This window comes from Gadus chalcogrammus, chromosome 22, assembly GCF_026213295.1.
Source record: "Gadus chalcogrammus isolate NIFS_2021 chromosome 22, NIFS_Gcha_1.0, whole genome shotgun sequence".
NCBI classification, from domain to species: Eukaryota; Metazoa; Chordata; class Actinopteri; order Gadiformes; family Gadidae; genus Gadus; species Gadus chalcogrammus.
The window spans coordinates 12,151,304-12,167,761 of record NC_079433.1 but is presented as its reverse complement, the minus strand read 5'-3'; the positions used below and the strand labels follow the sequence as shown (position 1 = coordinate 12,167,761).

Genomic DNA, 16,458 nt, shown 5'->3' with positions numbered 1-16,458 from the left:
TCCACTCAGAGTGTCGCCTCTACAGTGAGGGGAAGGGACATTTTGAGACTCGGAAGGAGGTCCCCTCCAATGTGTGAGCACAGCTCCCAGGGGATGATCTGCCTCCTGGCTTTAACCCCAGGAGGAGAGTGGATGGAGTGGTGTGATGCAGATGAGGGGTGAGGATTAGAGACCACATGCAGACCACACTGTCTTCTTGTGTTGTGAGTGACAGGTATTGATAGACACATAAGATGTTCAACAGCGTGCCTCCCTTGGCTTTGTCATAATAAAGTCTAAAAATTATTTGAATGGCAGTTTCATGCATTCCAACTACAATATTTGTAGAACAGCTATAATATTGGAAATTAAAATGAAATGCAAATCATTTTATCATGAAGATTGGATATTTAATACCGCTAAACTAACAGAAAAGGGTAAATATATATGAAAATACAATATATATTATGGGACTGACTGACCTGTCTGACTTCATTCTGGGTTGGGTATCTTTGTGGATACAGCTTTGAGTGCTGAAGGTAAAGGTTGTGTTGTGGTTGGTCAACTAACTCTAAAGGGTGTTGAACTTCTGAGCGTTGCAAATATCTGACATAAAGAAATGATGCTAGGCTTCTTCATCGACTGAGCAGAAGCGGAGAAGCAAGAAGAAGATGGGGATGTATGGTCCAAAGCATCAGATCATATTTGCGTTTTGGTATGGAGACATACATTTTAACAGAGATATGGGTTACGTAGCCAATGACTCCATTCCATTAATCCCTTACATTGTATACTGGTGTTGATGGAATATAGTGGAGAGGGGAAAGAGACCTGGCAATATGAAAGAAGAGAACGAGAGGAGAGGGAAGGCGTCTGATCAAGTGTTAAAACTATGTTCATAAGGAACCTTGGAATGTCCGATATAGGGCTGGTTTGTGTGTGTGTGTGTGTGTGTGTCCATGTGAGTTTGAGACTGAGTGCATGTGTGCATGGCTGCGACATTGGTTGGTCAAGCGGTCATTGATGCTATTCTTTTTCCCCTCGCCCCCCAATCCTCTTCCAGAGGAAGAGAGTACGGTACTCTGAGCTGGACTTTGAGGTAAGATTCGTCCCCGTGTTCCTTCCATCGGCCTGTCTCTGCTTTCGTCTGCTTTTGCCAAGACTTTTGAGTGACGCTTAGAGGAGCCAATAGCATTGCAACGCACCTTTCCTTGCGCTTGTGTACCTCCTGCACTTAGAAGATTGAAACCCTGCCACAGATAGCTTCATGCAATGTTTCTTCAACTAAAATCCCTTCATACCATGGACAGCACCAAATTGAGTTTATACTGCCCCAAGAAACATGTCTGCTAGAGATTATTGGGTTTGTTCTGTATTTGCTATATTTTATACAATCTGTGAAGAGGTTCTGGTTGAAAAAACAACATGGTCAAGGACTAAGCGTGTCTGACTGGTTTATGGTATTTTGATTGACATGTTGTGGCTTTAGTGAGTTTGTTGATATGACTTTGGTGGATGTGTGTGTGTGTGTGTGTGTGTGTGTGTGTGTGTGTGTGTGTGTGTGTGTGTGTGTGTGTGTGTGTGTGTGTGTGTGTGTGTGTGTGTGTGTGTGTCTGTGCAGGGGTGCGTGTGTGTGTGTGTCTCTGTGTGCTTGTGCCCGCGTGTGTATGTTTTGGGCATTTACAATGAGCTTGAGTCTTCTGTGAATCTCCAGTCTTAAGCAAAACCAAAAGCCTTTTTTAGTACCCGACATAAACATTTGAAGATGCAAAATTTCTAAATTGAAATGATATTTATACTATCGTATAGACTGGAAATTCACTCTGTACTGTGGAGGAATCATTCATAGACAGTATGTGTGGTATCAACTGACTAACAGCGAGTATGGCTTATCAACTAGGCTTACCATCTAAGCTAATCCTTTGACCTCTCTGGCAGAACCAGAGCAAACACTGGATTTGAACCAGAAGGTTGACTCAAACAAAACCTAAAATCAACATACGGAAGGGCTCAGGCCCAGTTAGCTCAAATTCAAGCATGACGTGAATATGCAACACATGCCAAAAAGACAACGCAAACCACAAAACACTACCTTCTGGAAAGTTCCTGGGACTCCCCACAGAAAGCGATATTCTGACATGGCAGTTTAATAGAAATATTGGATAAAATAATAGAATCGTGAACATGAAATAAACTGTGTGAAAGGTCTAACCACAGGAGAGGGTTCCCAACAGGCAGATGGGGGAGGGGGGGAGATGTGAGTGGCCCCACTCTGAGGTAATTGCAGGCAGGCAGAGGCGCCAGAGCTTGCCCCTGTGTATCTGTGAGAGTGAGTGTTGGCATCTGGCCCCGGTGTTACTTTCAACCTTGCGGGCCCTTCTGACGATTAGCCGCCGCGCTACAGAGCGGCTCCGGCTCCGTCCATTAGAGCAGAGGAGGGCCACCGAAGTGACAGTGACAGATGCACTTTGGGCGATCTGAGAGTTCCTCGGCTAAGAGCAGGATGAAGTCCCCTCGGAAACAAACGGCCGGCCAGTGTTTGAGCCTTTTCACGCCAAAAACGGGGTATTATTATTTCCTCTTGTGTCTCTTTGAACATTAAGCTAGCTCCACCACAGCAATAACAGCACAACTAGCATCGCATGTGCCTGACATGCCTTCCACATTTCCATATTTTGGGTTTTGATATCTTTTTTTTTTTTAAACGTTCACTGCTCTTTTCACTGAAGTGACCTCCCTGGGTTGCATTGAGGAACCGAGTTCCCAAAGACTTAAGGGAGTGAGGGGGAGAAGATTATGAACAGGCCTGGGCCAGCAATCGATTGATCTGCTGCCTCCCCCCACCCCCCCCCCCCTCCCCCCACCTCTCCTTCTCTATACACCATTTAAATAGCTGGAATCGCTGCAGTGCCTTGGCCGCCCCCCCCCCCCCCCCCCCCCCCCCCCCCTCCGCACCATCCTCGCCGCCCCCTGCCCTTCTACCCAACCTGCTCCCCCTTTCGCCGCCCCTCCCCCCACCCCTGTTGTCCTTTTTTGGGGGGAGGGATGGGTTGGGGGGGGGAGGTCTGTTCTGTTCATTATTTTTTGCTGTCCCTTCCTTTCCCTTCCAGAAAGTGATGCACACTCGCAAAAGACACTCTGAGCTGTACCACGAGCTCAACCACTCGTCCAAGTTCCACACCATAGACAGGTATAGCAGGGACCCGGCCGTGTCCGCCTTCAAGGTAAGACTCCCCCCCCCCCCCCCCCAACCCCGACAAATCAAAAACGATACCTTACCGCAGTGAAGGTACACAACATTGCCCCCCCCCCTTCTCCTAAACTGCCTTCACACCGACCCTTAAGTCAACCCCCCCCTCAAATCCCCCCCCCCCCCCACCTTTGCACGTTGCCCCATCCACTGCCCCTCTGAGAGAGCTATAGCTGTCACATCGAGGCACACACACTCACATCCTTAAACCCGATACCGCAGCACACTATGCCGTAAGCCCTGTCTTTGTGGTGCTCGAGGAACAGTCAACCAATCAGATTCCCTTTTTTTACGAGACAGAGTCGTCACTCGCTGAATGTATCCCAGCCCCTCCGTTATACGTTATTGATTTTACCCTTTGGACTTATATGTCGGACGTAAATCGAGGCTTCCAGCTTCCCCCGTTTATTCGCTAACGTGATTCCTTTTTTTTTCTTCCTTCTTTTAAGCATTCCCTTTTTTAATATGGCCCTTTTCCCCGCCGCCCCAGTTCCCAAATAAAGTCCAAGGCTGGCATATTTCTCTGTTTCACTTACTGCTGACATCCCGAATAAAACCGTCTGAGAGCGATGCTGTGTTTTATCCCAGCGGCTCATGATCCATCGTCTGCCGAGCATGCAGCGTATGTGGTTGCCGTGTTGCCGCGTCCCCCCCCCCCTCTTTTTATTCTCCATGGCTTCGCCTTCCATTGTTGTCTCAGAACAATGTCAGAAAGACGAGGCACGGAAACCTCCAGTGGCTGCCGGATCCCCTCTAGGAAATTCATTTAAAAAAACTTCTTTTTTTTTTTCAGACGTTTTTTTCTCAAACATCTGCGTAAAGCGAAGTGAACTGCGAGGCTGATTTGGGCATGAGGAGGATACTGATATACCGTACATGCCCATGGGTTTATTCGCCTCCTCTGGCTCACCCGATGCTAAGCGCAGATGTTTAAGCAGGAGGGGAAACATAAAAAATCGACGAGACCCAAATTAATTGTTGAGAGAGATTCCGGGGAACGGAGCGGTGAATTAATGTGCTCGTGGACAGGAACGGAAGAATGGGAAGCACATCTTCTTTGCTTTTGCTTGTTTTTATCGGGTATATCAACACTGAGGAAGAGCATACAATTACTAGAGCCTTTACTTTGCACAATCGTCTGCCCTAACAGAAAGAGCTTTGTCATTGTGCCCCATTATTTTTTATGCTTTTTCATTATTTACATTTTAAATGCTATTGTGTTATTGACCATTACGAACAAACACATGAAGGTGGACCTTACCGTATTCACCGTAACCTTGCGTTATTAACCCTGCTCCCCTCCACTTCCCTTTAATCCTTTACTTTCTACATGTGATGAATGGAGGGACAGTTAGATTTCCATGACACGGCTCTTTATTATTACCCTGTCGAGAACATTTAGTCAACAGAGCTGTCACTTGACGGCTAATCCATCACGGACCGTTAATGAATTCTAAATCCTGCAATTTGAGAGACTGCTTGCCCCACATTCCCCACCCTCATTCGCCAAATTACTTCACCCTAATTCAGCACTTACTTGATTTGTTTTCCCATGGGTGGATGCTGGGTTATTAAACCTCCATGTTATTCCTGTCTGTGTCTGTCCAGTCGGTCTCTTTGTCCTCTGGCGTTAACGTATTGTATTTGTGTAGTTGTAGGTAGGTGTGTGCGTGTATGTGTGTGTGTGTCTGTAGGTTTGTGTTACATCTCTACCTTGGTTTGTGTGTATAGAACTAGGTGCGTGTGTGTGTGTGTGTGTGTGTGTGTGTGTGTGTGTGTGTGCGCGTGTGCATGTGTGAAGTGCAGCAGTGTCTTTGAATCATTATTCCCTAATTTCATCATTATCCGGGGACACAAGAGTCCCTCTCTGCTCTCTGTTGACCTTCAGAGTGCAGATTTCCTTAAGAGGTACACCACGCACTCACACTGCACACGATCACCTGCCCACGCACACTAGCGTTGGGGCGCGCACACGACCAGGCTACCCCACACACCCATCACTGTCCTGTGATGGGTAGGCTATGCCCTGACATTGATTGGCCACACTGGTTCGCGTCTTATTTACAATAAATGCAGAGGAGAGACAAACACACACACTCACTCACACACACAGACAAACCATATTTGGTCAGTTCCGAGGGCCTTCCCTCATTCTTTGATCACGATTTTTTCAGGGACATTGGCTTCCTTCCAATGCATTGCTGTCGCACAATCAGATGCAGTAGTCACTCGCTCACACCCCCCCTCACTCACTGACTCACTCACTAACTCACTCACACACATACACAGAAACACATTAAATATTCCCACGTCCAAATTACGCCTACATATACTACATATACATATACTCGACTCAAATACACAAGGGAACTGAAGGATGGAGAGTATATTAGATATTGTATCGAACCAAATGGGTGGAATGATGGTATACTGCTATAGTACTGTGGCATAGTATGATGCAAGTAAAGGAGTCTTTGCACTTAATAAGGAGCAATTACAATGATAACACTATTAGAGTCAACCCTTTGACTGGATCCAGCTGCAGTTCAACTCAAATGCTGTTAACATCTCACTTTGACGATCGCCCTAGACACTGGGGTGATGGCTGGGTAGCCAGAGATGCTGACTATACTGCAATTATGCAGATGAGGAGAGACTGTGTGTGTGGGTGTGTGTACGTGTGTACGTGTGTGTGACTGTGTCTGCACAATCTAAAATGTATGTATGTGTTTATGTTTGTGTGTGTGTATAGGCATCTATAACTGTGTGTGTGTGTGTGTGTGTTTGTATGTGTGTATGCACATCAATAGTCTGTGTGTGTGTGTGTGTGTGTGTGTGCGTGTAGCTTTTCATCCACCCCCTCATCCCTACTCTCGTCTGAGTCTGTATTATTTGTGTTGGGCAATGCTTGTTTTACACTGTCTGTAAATGATGCTGAATTAGAAATCAAAACGACTAAGTAGTCCTCGGAAATTCTTAATATGTTTTGGAAATTACACATACTAACCAAGGTATACTCCCTTCTCAGGCATGGGACAGAAATTGAACTGGAAATCTTTTTACTTTGCAGCCACATATGCATTACGTTCCAGTGGTAAACATTGTGATTGCTACTTCATTGGGAAAGAGACAATGAAAGTTCAGTAGAGTTTGGGCGAGTCACTCAGCTAATAAAGGGTCGTCCGGCACATTGTCCTCTACTTATGATAATACTATCAAAAAACCCTTCTTGTCTCATTCATCTCTTTAATCCCTTACTTAACAGAACATAAAACATGCTAAAAAACTAAAACACTAATACCATTAAGACTCGTGCTAGGCGGTCCACTCTGAGAGTGGCTAAACAGAATTGAACCCGTAACCCCCTCTAACCAAGTCTAACGAACTGCCACAGGTCCCCCCTCCCCCGCCGCCAAGACAAAGCTCCGAGCCATCGCTAACCAGCAGAATGTCGGTTGTTTACAAAGAAAGCCAACGTAAGCATGCTTAAACCCTGTCTAAATAACGTTCCCGGGAGTCATATTAACTACCCTTTAAAGACGTGCTTCTAGATTGGATAATAATTTGCCACTGTGGACCTTTTGTTTGTTGTTTTTCGACACCTAGCAAAAGCTACCATTAGCCTGTGGTGTTATCTTTGTGTATTTTATTTTATTCATTTAAAAACCCACTGACAGTGTCAAATTATCACAATATTCAATGTAGTCGCTCATCAGCCCAAAGCCAGTAGTGTGTGATTCATCACCCCATTGTGTCGTGACTGTATTTGAGAGTCTAATATTAGTCCCCCCTAGTGGCATTGTGGTGTAACAGACAATCCAATACACAGCACCCCTTATTTCAACTATCAAGGTGTGCCTATAGTCAACTCCCACACAATTCAAATGTGAAGTAATGGGAGTGCTATTTTCTTCACATTTACATTTACAATACCTCTTTTATGGATTGTTGTGTCAGGCTGGGTTTATGTGCCATGGTCAAATCTAAATATGCATTTAGCTAAACTCCGTTTTGCATTGTCTCGCTTCTTTAATCTTTTGCACCGGTTTCACCTTTTAGACAAATCATGACATTTTTGGTTATTGTTTGCGATGCCTCAATCAAAATAACCGCAACAAAGAAAATCATAAAATGAACCAAGTCATTAAAACGTCATTGACCTTAACAGCTTTATAATCACCTGATAAATGATTAACAAGCTCATTAAAACATAGCACAAAATGAGACCAGCCACTGCGCACTCACAGGAGCTTTTCATGAGAGGCTCTAATTGGTCAATAACCACTCTAGAGCCATTTCAAAGGATTATAAGATCAGCAAAGAAGTGATCCGTTTCTCTTCGCCGGAAAGGTAGGATAATCGTGGCGACCCTTGAGGGGATGAGTGGATACCAGAGCATGTCTCCAAAAACACAAAGAAACCACACCCACACGTGCTAATATTATATCATTTCTCTCCGATAATTGCGGTGGATTTGGGATTGTCCTTTGGCATCAACCCCACGCAGCACGTGTCTAAACAGATAAAAAGCACCAAACTGAAGTTCTCTCTCACGCTCGTCTCCCAAAACCAAATCACCTGTTTTTCTTCATCCACGCTCCTACGATATTTAAATTAGCTTTTACCGCACGGCCTTCCACACTGCCGCCAACCTTCCCCGTGTGTTGGTCATTCAGGAAGTTAGCCACTGCTGCTAATTTCTCCATTGTATAGCCTTCACACTGGCCCACCTGAGGGTGCAGCGGCAGTTAGCATTCTGAGGGATGATGAGGTGTCAACCCCGAAAGCCGAAACCCAAAGCGCTGTAGCAAAAACTGCAGGAAAATGGCATTATTTCCATTCCACTTGCGCTGTAATGGAGGCATTTTCCAAGGCAAAAGTCAGTGGGTGCTGATGGTTATGTTCCAGGCAGCAGGCAGGTGGCTGACCGACTATGTACAAGCGGCCGCTGTCTGCGCACTAACGCTAAAGGTTGAATACCCGCTTTCCCTTTTCCTCTGTTCACTCGCGCCTTCCCGCCGAGTCTGAAGGTTGCAAACCCACCAGCACCCCCAGCCATCCCTGCTACACAACCCTGTGTGTTGTTGTTGTTGTTGACGTATCCATAGGATGCCCATGCATAATAGCCCGGCTGATTCATTTCTCAGTTCTGGAACGGCGTGTATTTTTTCCCCATCCACGGGCGCAGTCGTTGTCGACTGTTCTGATTAAATGAGGCGTGCGCTGCTCTCCTCTGTTGAAAGATAGCGGGGGAATCGCACACGACGTAGCGTGACGGCGGGAAAAAGACAAAGGAAATAAGTGCGCTAGTTAGGCCGTGATTTTGTGCCGCGCCGTAGCCGGGGAACGGACGCAGACGCGGCGCCGTCTCCATTACAGGAGCGATATTTTCCAATTCAACCCAAATAGCAGCAGGGCACATGTGTGTGAATCCTGTGATGAAATCCGGAGTCTATCAAGCGCGCTCTCTCTCTCTCTCTCTCTCTCTCTCTCTCTCTCTCTCTCTCTCTCTCTCTCTCTCTCTCTCTCTCTCTCTCTCTCTCTCTCTCTCTCTCTCTCTCTCTCTCTCTCTCTCTCTCTCTCTCTCTCTCTCTCTTCATGAGAACAGGCGGAGATAGTCCAAGATGACTCTCTTTCTCTCCATTATGTCTCAACCATAAAAGACAGGTGATACTGAAGGTGCCCTCTTTATGCAGTCACAGCTAAGATTAGTGAGTGTTATTGAATTCAGTCAAAGCTCTAAAGGGACTGAAGGGATATTTTTACCCAGGCATGATTTGATGGTGCCTTGTATGAAATGGATAGATATAATTTTAAATGGCAAAGGCCGATTGCTCATTGATTCTGGTTGAGCCCAGTGATTTCTCCACAGTTACACCCCCCCCAGGTATAGTAATCAATTGTCTGGCATTAAGCTAAGAGGTTTCGGTTTCAAACGGACGCAATAAAACAACCTCTTTATCCACACCCACTCCCGTGTCACTTCCTCTTCCCCTCTATTCGTCCTGACGCCGGGCGGTTTCTCACTCACAACGCATTTACCAGTTCCGTTTTGGAGGCGTTGAATTAATCAGCTAATTAATTTCTCCCATTATCTTGTTTTTAATTATTTTCAAATCCCTGTCTCCCCCCCCACCTCTCGCCCCCTCCTCTCCACCTCGGGACCCGAGCGGGGTTGAGTTTAAAACCCATCGACTGTTTTTCGTCGTCCTCTGTTACTCCCAAAATGACCCATGAATACCAAAGGCTTGTGCAGCAGCACACCACTCGCTTGGGCTACTTCCGCCCGCTTCTATTAGCGGCTCCTAATGAGCAGACCGTTAGCCGCGGTGTGGCTGAACAAGGCTAAGGCTAGCTTCCTGTGTGCGGGAGGCACATTGCTAATTTAGCTCATTTGCCGGCCTCAGGCCAATTAGGGCGAGGGTGAAAAAGTCAGAGGCGCCATCCGGAATGTTCCGGGACGATGTGATGGGCCTTGTGGACCGGACCGTGCAGCGCCATCGAATGGCCGCTGCTGATTTGAGTCTTGATTGCTTGTTTGCTCGCAATGTGTTGCCCTAATTTAATTTATTTACCCTATATTCTCTCGATTTCAGTCTTTGAAGGGACTTAATTTATGCGGCACTTTTTTTGCACCCCAACAATCCAAGGAGTAATTTATGCTAAAGACCGTTATGCCCAATTAGGCAAGGCAAGGCAACCAACTCTTACTGTTTTTTCTCTAGAATATTCTAGAGTGCCAAGACAGACATGCTTGCTGTGTATCATCGTTGGTTGGACATTTTCACTGAAAGGTATGAAATATCATCTTAAAGACGAGAGAGGGAGAGAGAGAACGGAAGGAAACGAGTGCAAAATCTAAACAAAGTTTAAGTACAAAACATTTCATAAAAAGAAAAGCTGTATTCATTATCTGGTATCCACTCAATCTGCTTCTGACTTCATGTCTGCTTCGCTTTATAAGTTCAATATTGCAGTTTTGTGAAATGTGTTTGTCTATTCATTGGTTTCTGTTTCTCCAGTTTTGTTTGTGTGGGACGCGATCACTCAATGTCTGTCCATCATGTGGATAACTTTTTCGTCCTTTCAAACTATTTGTTGTTTTGTTTGATTTTATTTGTATCTTCTGTTTCTTTATTTGTTTTTTTTGTTTATTTGTTTTATCTTGTCGGCTGGCTGTCATGCATGCTTCTCACCACCACCACCACCACCACCACCACCACCCCAGTCTGAATGTAGCCAGACAATCACCAATACCATGGGCATCCAAGTCAACAAAGGTAAAACAAGTTAACACCCACCTACCCCTAAACACCCCCTATCCTCCCCTCATGCAAAAGCTCATGTGTCACCACACTAACCCTTGTCGTCCAGACTTATCATCGTCCGTTGACCGTTCTATGGTGAGGGGGCGGGGGGGGTACTGTTTTGGAAGAGTGGCTACACTACAGAAAGCGGGGCACTCATTTGAACCAGCACGCTAGCTGCCCGAAGGCAACAAAGCCTTCAGAGAGGCTGAAGATCATAGACGTTACACTGGTAGCATCTATGCTGTTTTTAACCTAGCCACTCACCCATACATTTCCCCATGGATGACTTATTTTCTTTAGCTGCTGCAAGCTGATGATGTCGTTTGCGATGATGATGATGAGGATGAGGATATGTTGGCTGCCGAATGGGAAGGGGATTATCTTTCGACTGGGAATAATGTGAATATCCTAACGGTTGAATGGCTTTGGTCAAGATGCTAATGAAGAGACTGTCAAAACGTGTAGTGTAAAGCATTAAGTGCTGTGCAATGCATATGTTTTGACTGAAGCTGTTAATGGGGGGAAAACCAGGCAATGAAAAATGACTCTGCGTGAACATGATCGTTGGCCGGTTGAACATTTCCATTCACTTGGAATTGTGGTCATACAAGAAGAGACAAAAGGGCTTTGATGTTACAGCCTCTGTATGGTACTCTCAACACTAGCACGATGGAATATATGAATGTTACTCGACATCTGAACGCAGAACAGCTACAGTATTCAATGTGCACTCAATATTGTTGACCCTAGGTTAATGAACTCTTTCTTCTCGTTTCTTTTATAAACTGTGCTGAAGAGGGTTGTTTGCGAATAGGTGTGTGTGTGTGTGTGTGTGTGTGTGTGTGTGTGTGTGTGTGTGTGTGTGTGTGTGTGTGTGTGTGTGTGTGTGTGTGTGTGTGTGTGTGTGTGTGTGTGTGTGTGTGTGTGTGTGTGTGTGAGAAAAACGAAACAAGACCAAAGGGGAGCAGTGTGTAAGCACAGAGCAACAACTGCCCCGGTCCACCTTGAAAGGTGTGTGTGTGTGTGCGTGGACCGACGCTAATGTTTTTGGGCTGGACTTTGTCAGTGCCTGTTTCCACCGACCCCCTACAAACCCCACACCCCATTCCCTCTCTTTTTCCCTCCCCTTTTCTTTATTTTCTTTTTCTATTCTGTCTCCTTCTCTATCGTCTTCCCCGCACTTCCATGCCACGCCGTCGCTTCCCTCCCCTTCAATCACGACAGAGGAGGAAAAAACCATGGAGCATTTGGTCTACCGGAGGTGAAAAGATCTCGTCGAGTGTAAGTAGAAGGCAAGAGAGAGAGAGAGGGAGAGAGAGAGAGAATGGGACGGCAGAGGCGAGAGGGACAGAAGGAGGAAGGAAGACCGATTTGAGACGCGGCGAAAGGAGCCAAACGCAGGAGAGGTCGGAGAGAGAGAAAGAAAAGGAGGGGAGACGTAGGGGGAAATAAGGGGGTTGATGTGGGCAGGTGGGGGGGGAGCTGAAGAAGGACATAGATGGCGGGAATAAGCGAAGGGAGATCGACACGCACTGGAGGCAGAATCGCGTTAGTCCGGGCTCCCAGGGATAAAGTTGGGCTTAACTGCAGCATTACCCACATTCCTGCATTTACAAAATGTTCCTTCGCCAGCATTTAGCATGCAAATTGGCACCCCGAATATGCCTTTTGTATTCATTTGACCAACTGTCTGCAAGCGCCTTGTGCAGAATGAGGATTGTGCAGATATTGCCACCTACTGGCTGACGGAAGAACTCCTGTCACGAAGTTGGGCTCACATGCATTGTGTGTGGGTGCACTGTGCGTGCACGTGCGGGCATGTGTGTGTGTGTGTGTGTCTGTGTGTGTGTGTGTGTGTGTGTGTGCATGAATGTGGATGACGGCAGTGATATAGAGCTGTGAATGTCTCAATGGGACTGGATGAGGGTGTAGCTTCATGAGGAGCGGCTATGAGGAGAGGGAGAGAAAGGAAGGAGAAACAAGGTGAATCACGATGACATGCCGTAGATGTAGGAGGTGGAGGCGGGAGAGAGACATGCTCGCTGTTCCCTCTCCGCCTGAACGTACACATATGCCTAGAGCTCACATCTGAACCCCGGCATTCTGTGTGTTGTATCTGGGGATATCTCTCCATTTCCGAGCTGTAGGTAAAGGTTATGTTAGCCAGGATATGATATGCTGAAAAGTACTCCCCTGGTTATTTCCAGATGACCTATACATATATCCAAATAGTTTACCAGTAATTGGCTCCATCATTGCTCCGCAAAATGGAAAAGGTCTTGTCTAATTCATAATGTGGAAAATGGTATTTTATTGCTCTACGCCCCATACATCGAGCCAAATAGATATTTACTGGTCTGTGAACTTATTAGTATTAGCATATTAGCATAACCTCTAATAAGCTTTTCACTCAACATATATTTCACACGCTTGAATGGCTCGCCACCCCGAAAGACCGAAATCAGTGATCACAGAGAGCTCGGTTCAAGAGCTTGCAAGCCATTTCAATCAATTTCAGATCCCCTTGATTGGGAGGATTGGGAAATAAAGGGATAGCAGATGTGTCTTGTATCCCTTTTCCATCCATGTCAATGATGGAAGAAAGGAATTGGTTCATGTTATGAAGGAGGGCATGATATCCTTGCAGGCTAGGGTCCTTAATACAGTCAGTGGTTCCACTGCAAAGCCAAAGTTTTTGGTTTGATCCTAGATGTAGCAGTGTATCCTACGGCAAGACGCCTTGCCTTAATGTCCCTGCATCTGTATTGACTTGAGTCACATTTCATTGTGTATCAATCAATCACATGAATAATGGAATACATAGCGGGGGGTTGGATGGCTTTGCCTGCAAGTATATGCATAGAATAGTATACGCTTAGCATATTTGTAGCATGCTATTCTGGTATATAGAGTGTTTTGGTTTTAAGACAAAGCGATATAGCTATCTATAGATTGGTTCAAGTACGTTGTCTCCGGTCCGTGGTAATGTGCCTAATGGGATACTATGGGATGAATATTTTAAACCACATAAAACCAGACTCGTAATTAGTGGGTTTATCCATCTCAAAAACTATTTCCTCTGTGGCCCAAAATAAGTAATTATCCCGTTTATGAGTCCATTTAACTTCCTCTTCCACTGCAGAGAACAGGTAATAATAAACACGTATTGTCCCGACTCTCTCTCTCTCTCTCTCTCTCTCTCTCTCTCTCTCTCTCTCTCTCTCTCTCTTTCCCCTCTCTCTTTCTCCCCTCTCTCTCTCTCTTTCCCCTCTCTCTTTCTCCCCTCTCTCTCTCTCTTTACTCTCTCTGTCTCTCTCTCTCCTCCCTTTCCCCTAACAGGACAAGTCGACCCCAGACGACCAGCACTCCTGGGACAGCTTCAAGACCATGACCCCCGAGCTGTGCATCGTCCCTGGGGAACAGAAGGACCGCATGGAGCTGCACAACAAGACATGGGACTCTTCCTCCGCTAACACGCCAGACTCATCCGAAGGAGATTTTCAGACTGAAGTGTGAAAAACAACACACATATACATATACACACACCCGCAAGCAAACTAGGACACACACACATAAAACACAAACGTACACACTCCCTCAGAATCCGAGATTGGACTTTCAAAGTCCCGAGCTACTCAAAAGGGCAAACTAAAGTGAACAAGTACAAACCACTGGGCGCACACAACACACGTATGAACACACACACACACACACACACACACACACACACACACACACACACACACACACACACACACACACACACACACACACACACACACACACTTTTACAGACTCTGCTCCAAATCTCCTGCGATGTGTTCTATTAGATTGCTTACTGTAATTGTTTACGGCTGCACTGGACTGACATGGAGGTAAACTGTTCTATTCTATATTTTCACAAAGACTATCAAAAATGAAAGAACAGGGGCTTGAAGCAAGTACAGACACACTTTTTGAGAAAAATAAAAGACCTTTAAGAAAATCCAACAAAACAACCACAGAAAAAAAAGACCCTATGGACGATGAACGGTTTCTGAAAAATAATGTCTTGATTTTATTCTAGAGAAGATGAAGAAGAAAAAAAAGGAAAATCTCTTTCACCTGTTTAATGATTTTGAAAAAGTTGAAAAAAGAAAAGAATATTTCTGCACCGTTAAGTTCTTTTTATAGAAAGGAAAAAAAAATCTCACTGCTGTTTTCACACCGTTAGTCCCCCTAGGCCCCCCCGTCATCTTCTGTTTTCTTTCCCAGTGTAATGGAGGATGCAAGCACTCTTTTTTTTTTTACTGTACGTTTCTCTCTATAGATGGTTCCGGAGAGTTGGTCGGGGTTGAAGGGAAAAAAAGAGTTGTTTAATGATATGTGCCATTCCTCTGCTACGTCTTCTCTTCTCCGTCTGCAATGTAATCTTGTTTTCCCCTTCTTTGTATTTTCTATGATTTAGATATGAGATGTCCTCCCTAACGTTAAACTGTTGAGGAAAATTATATCAAAAGTCAAACAGGATCAACAAAGAACCCTTTCTGCACAATTATGTTCTACGGTCTTAATTGTACAAGAATAATCAATTTATTTTGGGATTGCTTTGGTTCGTCTGGCTTTTTGCTTGCTTTGCCTTTTTTTAGATTCCTTTATTAGGGTTTATCCCTTGTGAAAACCAAACCAATATTCCACATATACACACAGCTCATCTTTGTGAGCTTGCCTGAGGTCCTGTGTGCGTTGCATGTTGCTCCGTCCCGATTGGAAAACAACAAGAACAAATATTGCCCACTTGACACTCTCTCACCCTCTCACACACACTCCCTGGGAATATTTCCATTCGGAAGAATGCAACATTGGAATCGATGTTGGGAAAAACGCCAGAGATACGTTCCCATCGTGGGCTGTTTGCTGTGCCATTCAAGAGTCTGCAAAACTCGCCTCATATTTTCTCCATGACTCCCTCCTTCCCACATACAGGCCTGATACACAGGCATCAATACCCTGCTCAGAGCCAGGTATCGACTGGTTTGCCAGTCCGCTCATCCCCTGTAGTTACTAAGGAAATGACCTCGTGCCCTCCAGACTGCCTGCTGAGACGTGGCAGCCTACGCTCTCTTGCCATTTGCGATCAAGAGCAACTGCTGCGGTGGAGGGGAAAGACGTGCACAAAGAGACGGAGACGGCAGAGGCTGTGCTCTGACCATCGTGTCCTCTGGAGTTCTGCCCCCGCCCCCCCTCCTCCCCCATTGGTCCTTGTTTTATCCACCATTGACGTTTCCCCCCCCCCCCCCCCTAAATAGAAGAGGAAAAACAGATGATATCAAATGTTAATGTGACATTGCATTAATACATATGGGCTTAATATATGGTGAGGGGGCGCTGACAGACAGACATACAGACAGTCGAGGACGGATCGTGATGACGTCATTCAGGCAGAAAGAGACAAAGTGGGATCCTAAAGAATGAGACAAGTAGCCAATCAGAAGGGATGTTAAATTAAGCAGTGAGGCTGGGGGAGTCGGGGGGGGGGGGCAGACAGGGGGGAGTCAAAGTGCCAGGGGGAGCCTGATGGAAAGATATTTTTACCTGACATTTTTAGATTGCAGTCTCCCAAAAAACAAATGGAAGGTCTAGTTCTTTGCCGTGGAAACATTAGCATATTACTCATGCAAAACACCAGCAGAGAGGGGAGAGGGTCAGAGTGCACCATGAACGCAGTAGATGGCCCGATAACTTCCCTCCATGTCTTTTTACACAGCCTTCCAATTAGCCGAACGTTAGTGGGCAGATAGATGATAGCACAGTGTAGGAGAGAACGGCAGACTTAAAGGGGGGGGGGGGGGATGGCAAGTAAATCAAAAGAGGGGCAGCAGTGGATGCAGATCAAGAGAGGGAGAGTGGAAAACAGTAATTACCACGGGGATGGCGATT

General features: G+C 45.7%; 1 protein-coding gene across 1 annotated transcript in view; it reads left to right on the top strand.

The window, feature by feature from the left end:
* Positions 1-15,570, top strand: part of adgrb2 (adhesion G protein-coupled receptor B2) — a 159,246-nt gene extending 143,676 nt beyond the window's left edge. The window contains exons 31-32 of the mRNA XM_056583195.1: positions 10,458-10,509; positions 13,879-15,570. Of these exons, the coding sequence (XP_056439170.1) occupies positions 10,458-10,509; positions 13,879-14,012 (186 nt within the window). The 3' untranslated portion in view covers positions 14,013-15,570. The remainder of the gene's footprint in view (positions 1-10,457; positions 10,510-13,878) is intronic.
* The last annotated feature ends 888 nt before the right edge of the window (positions 15,571-16,458 follow it).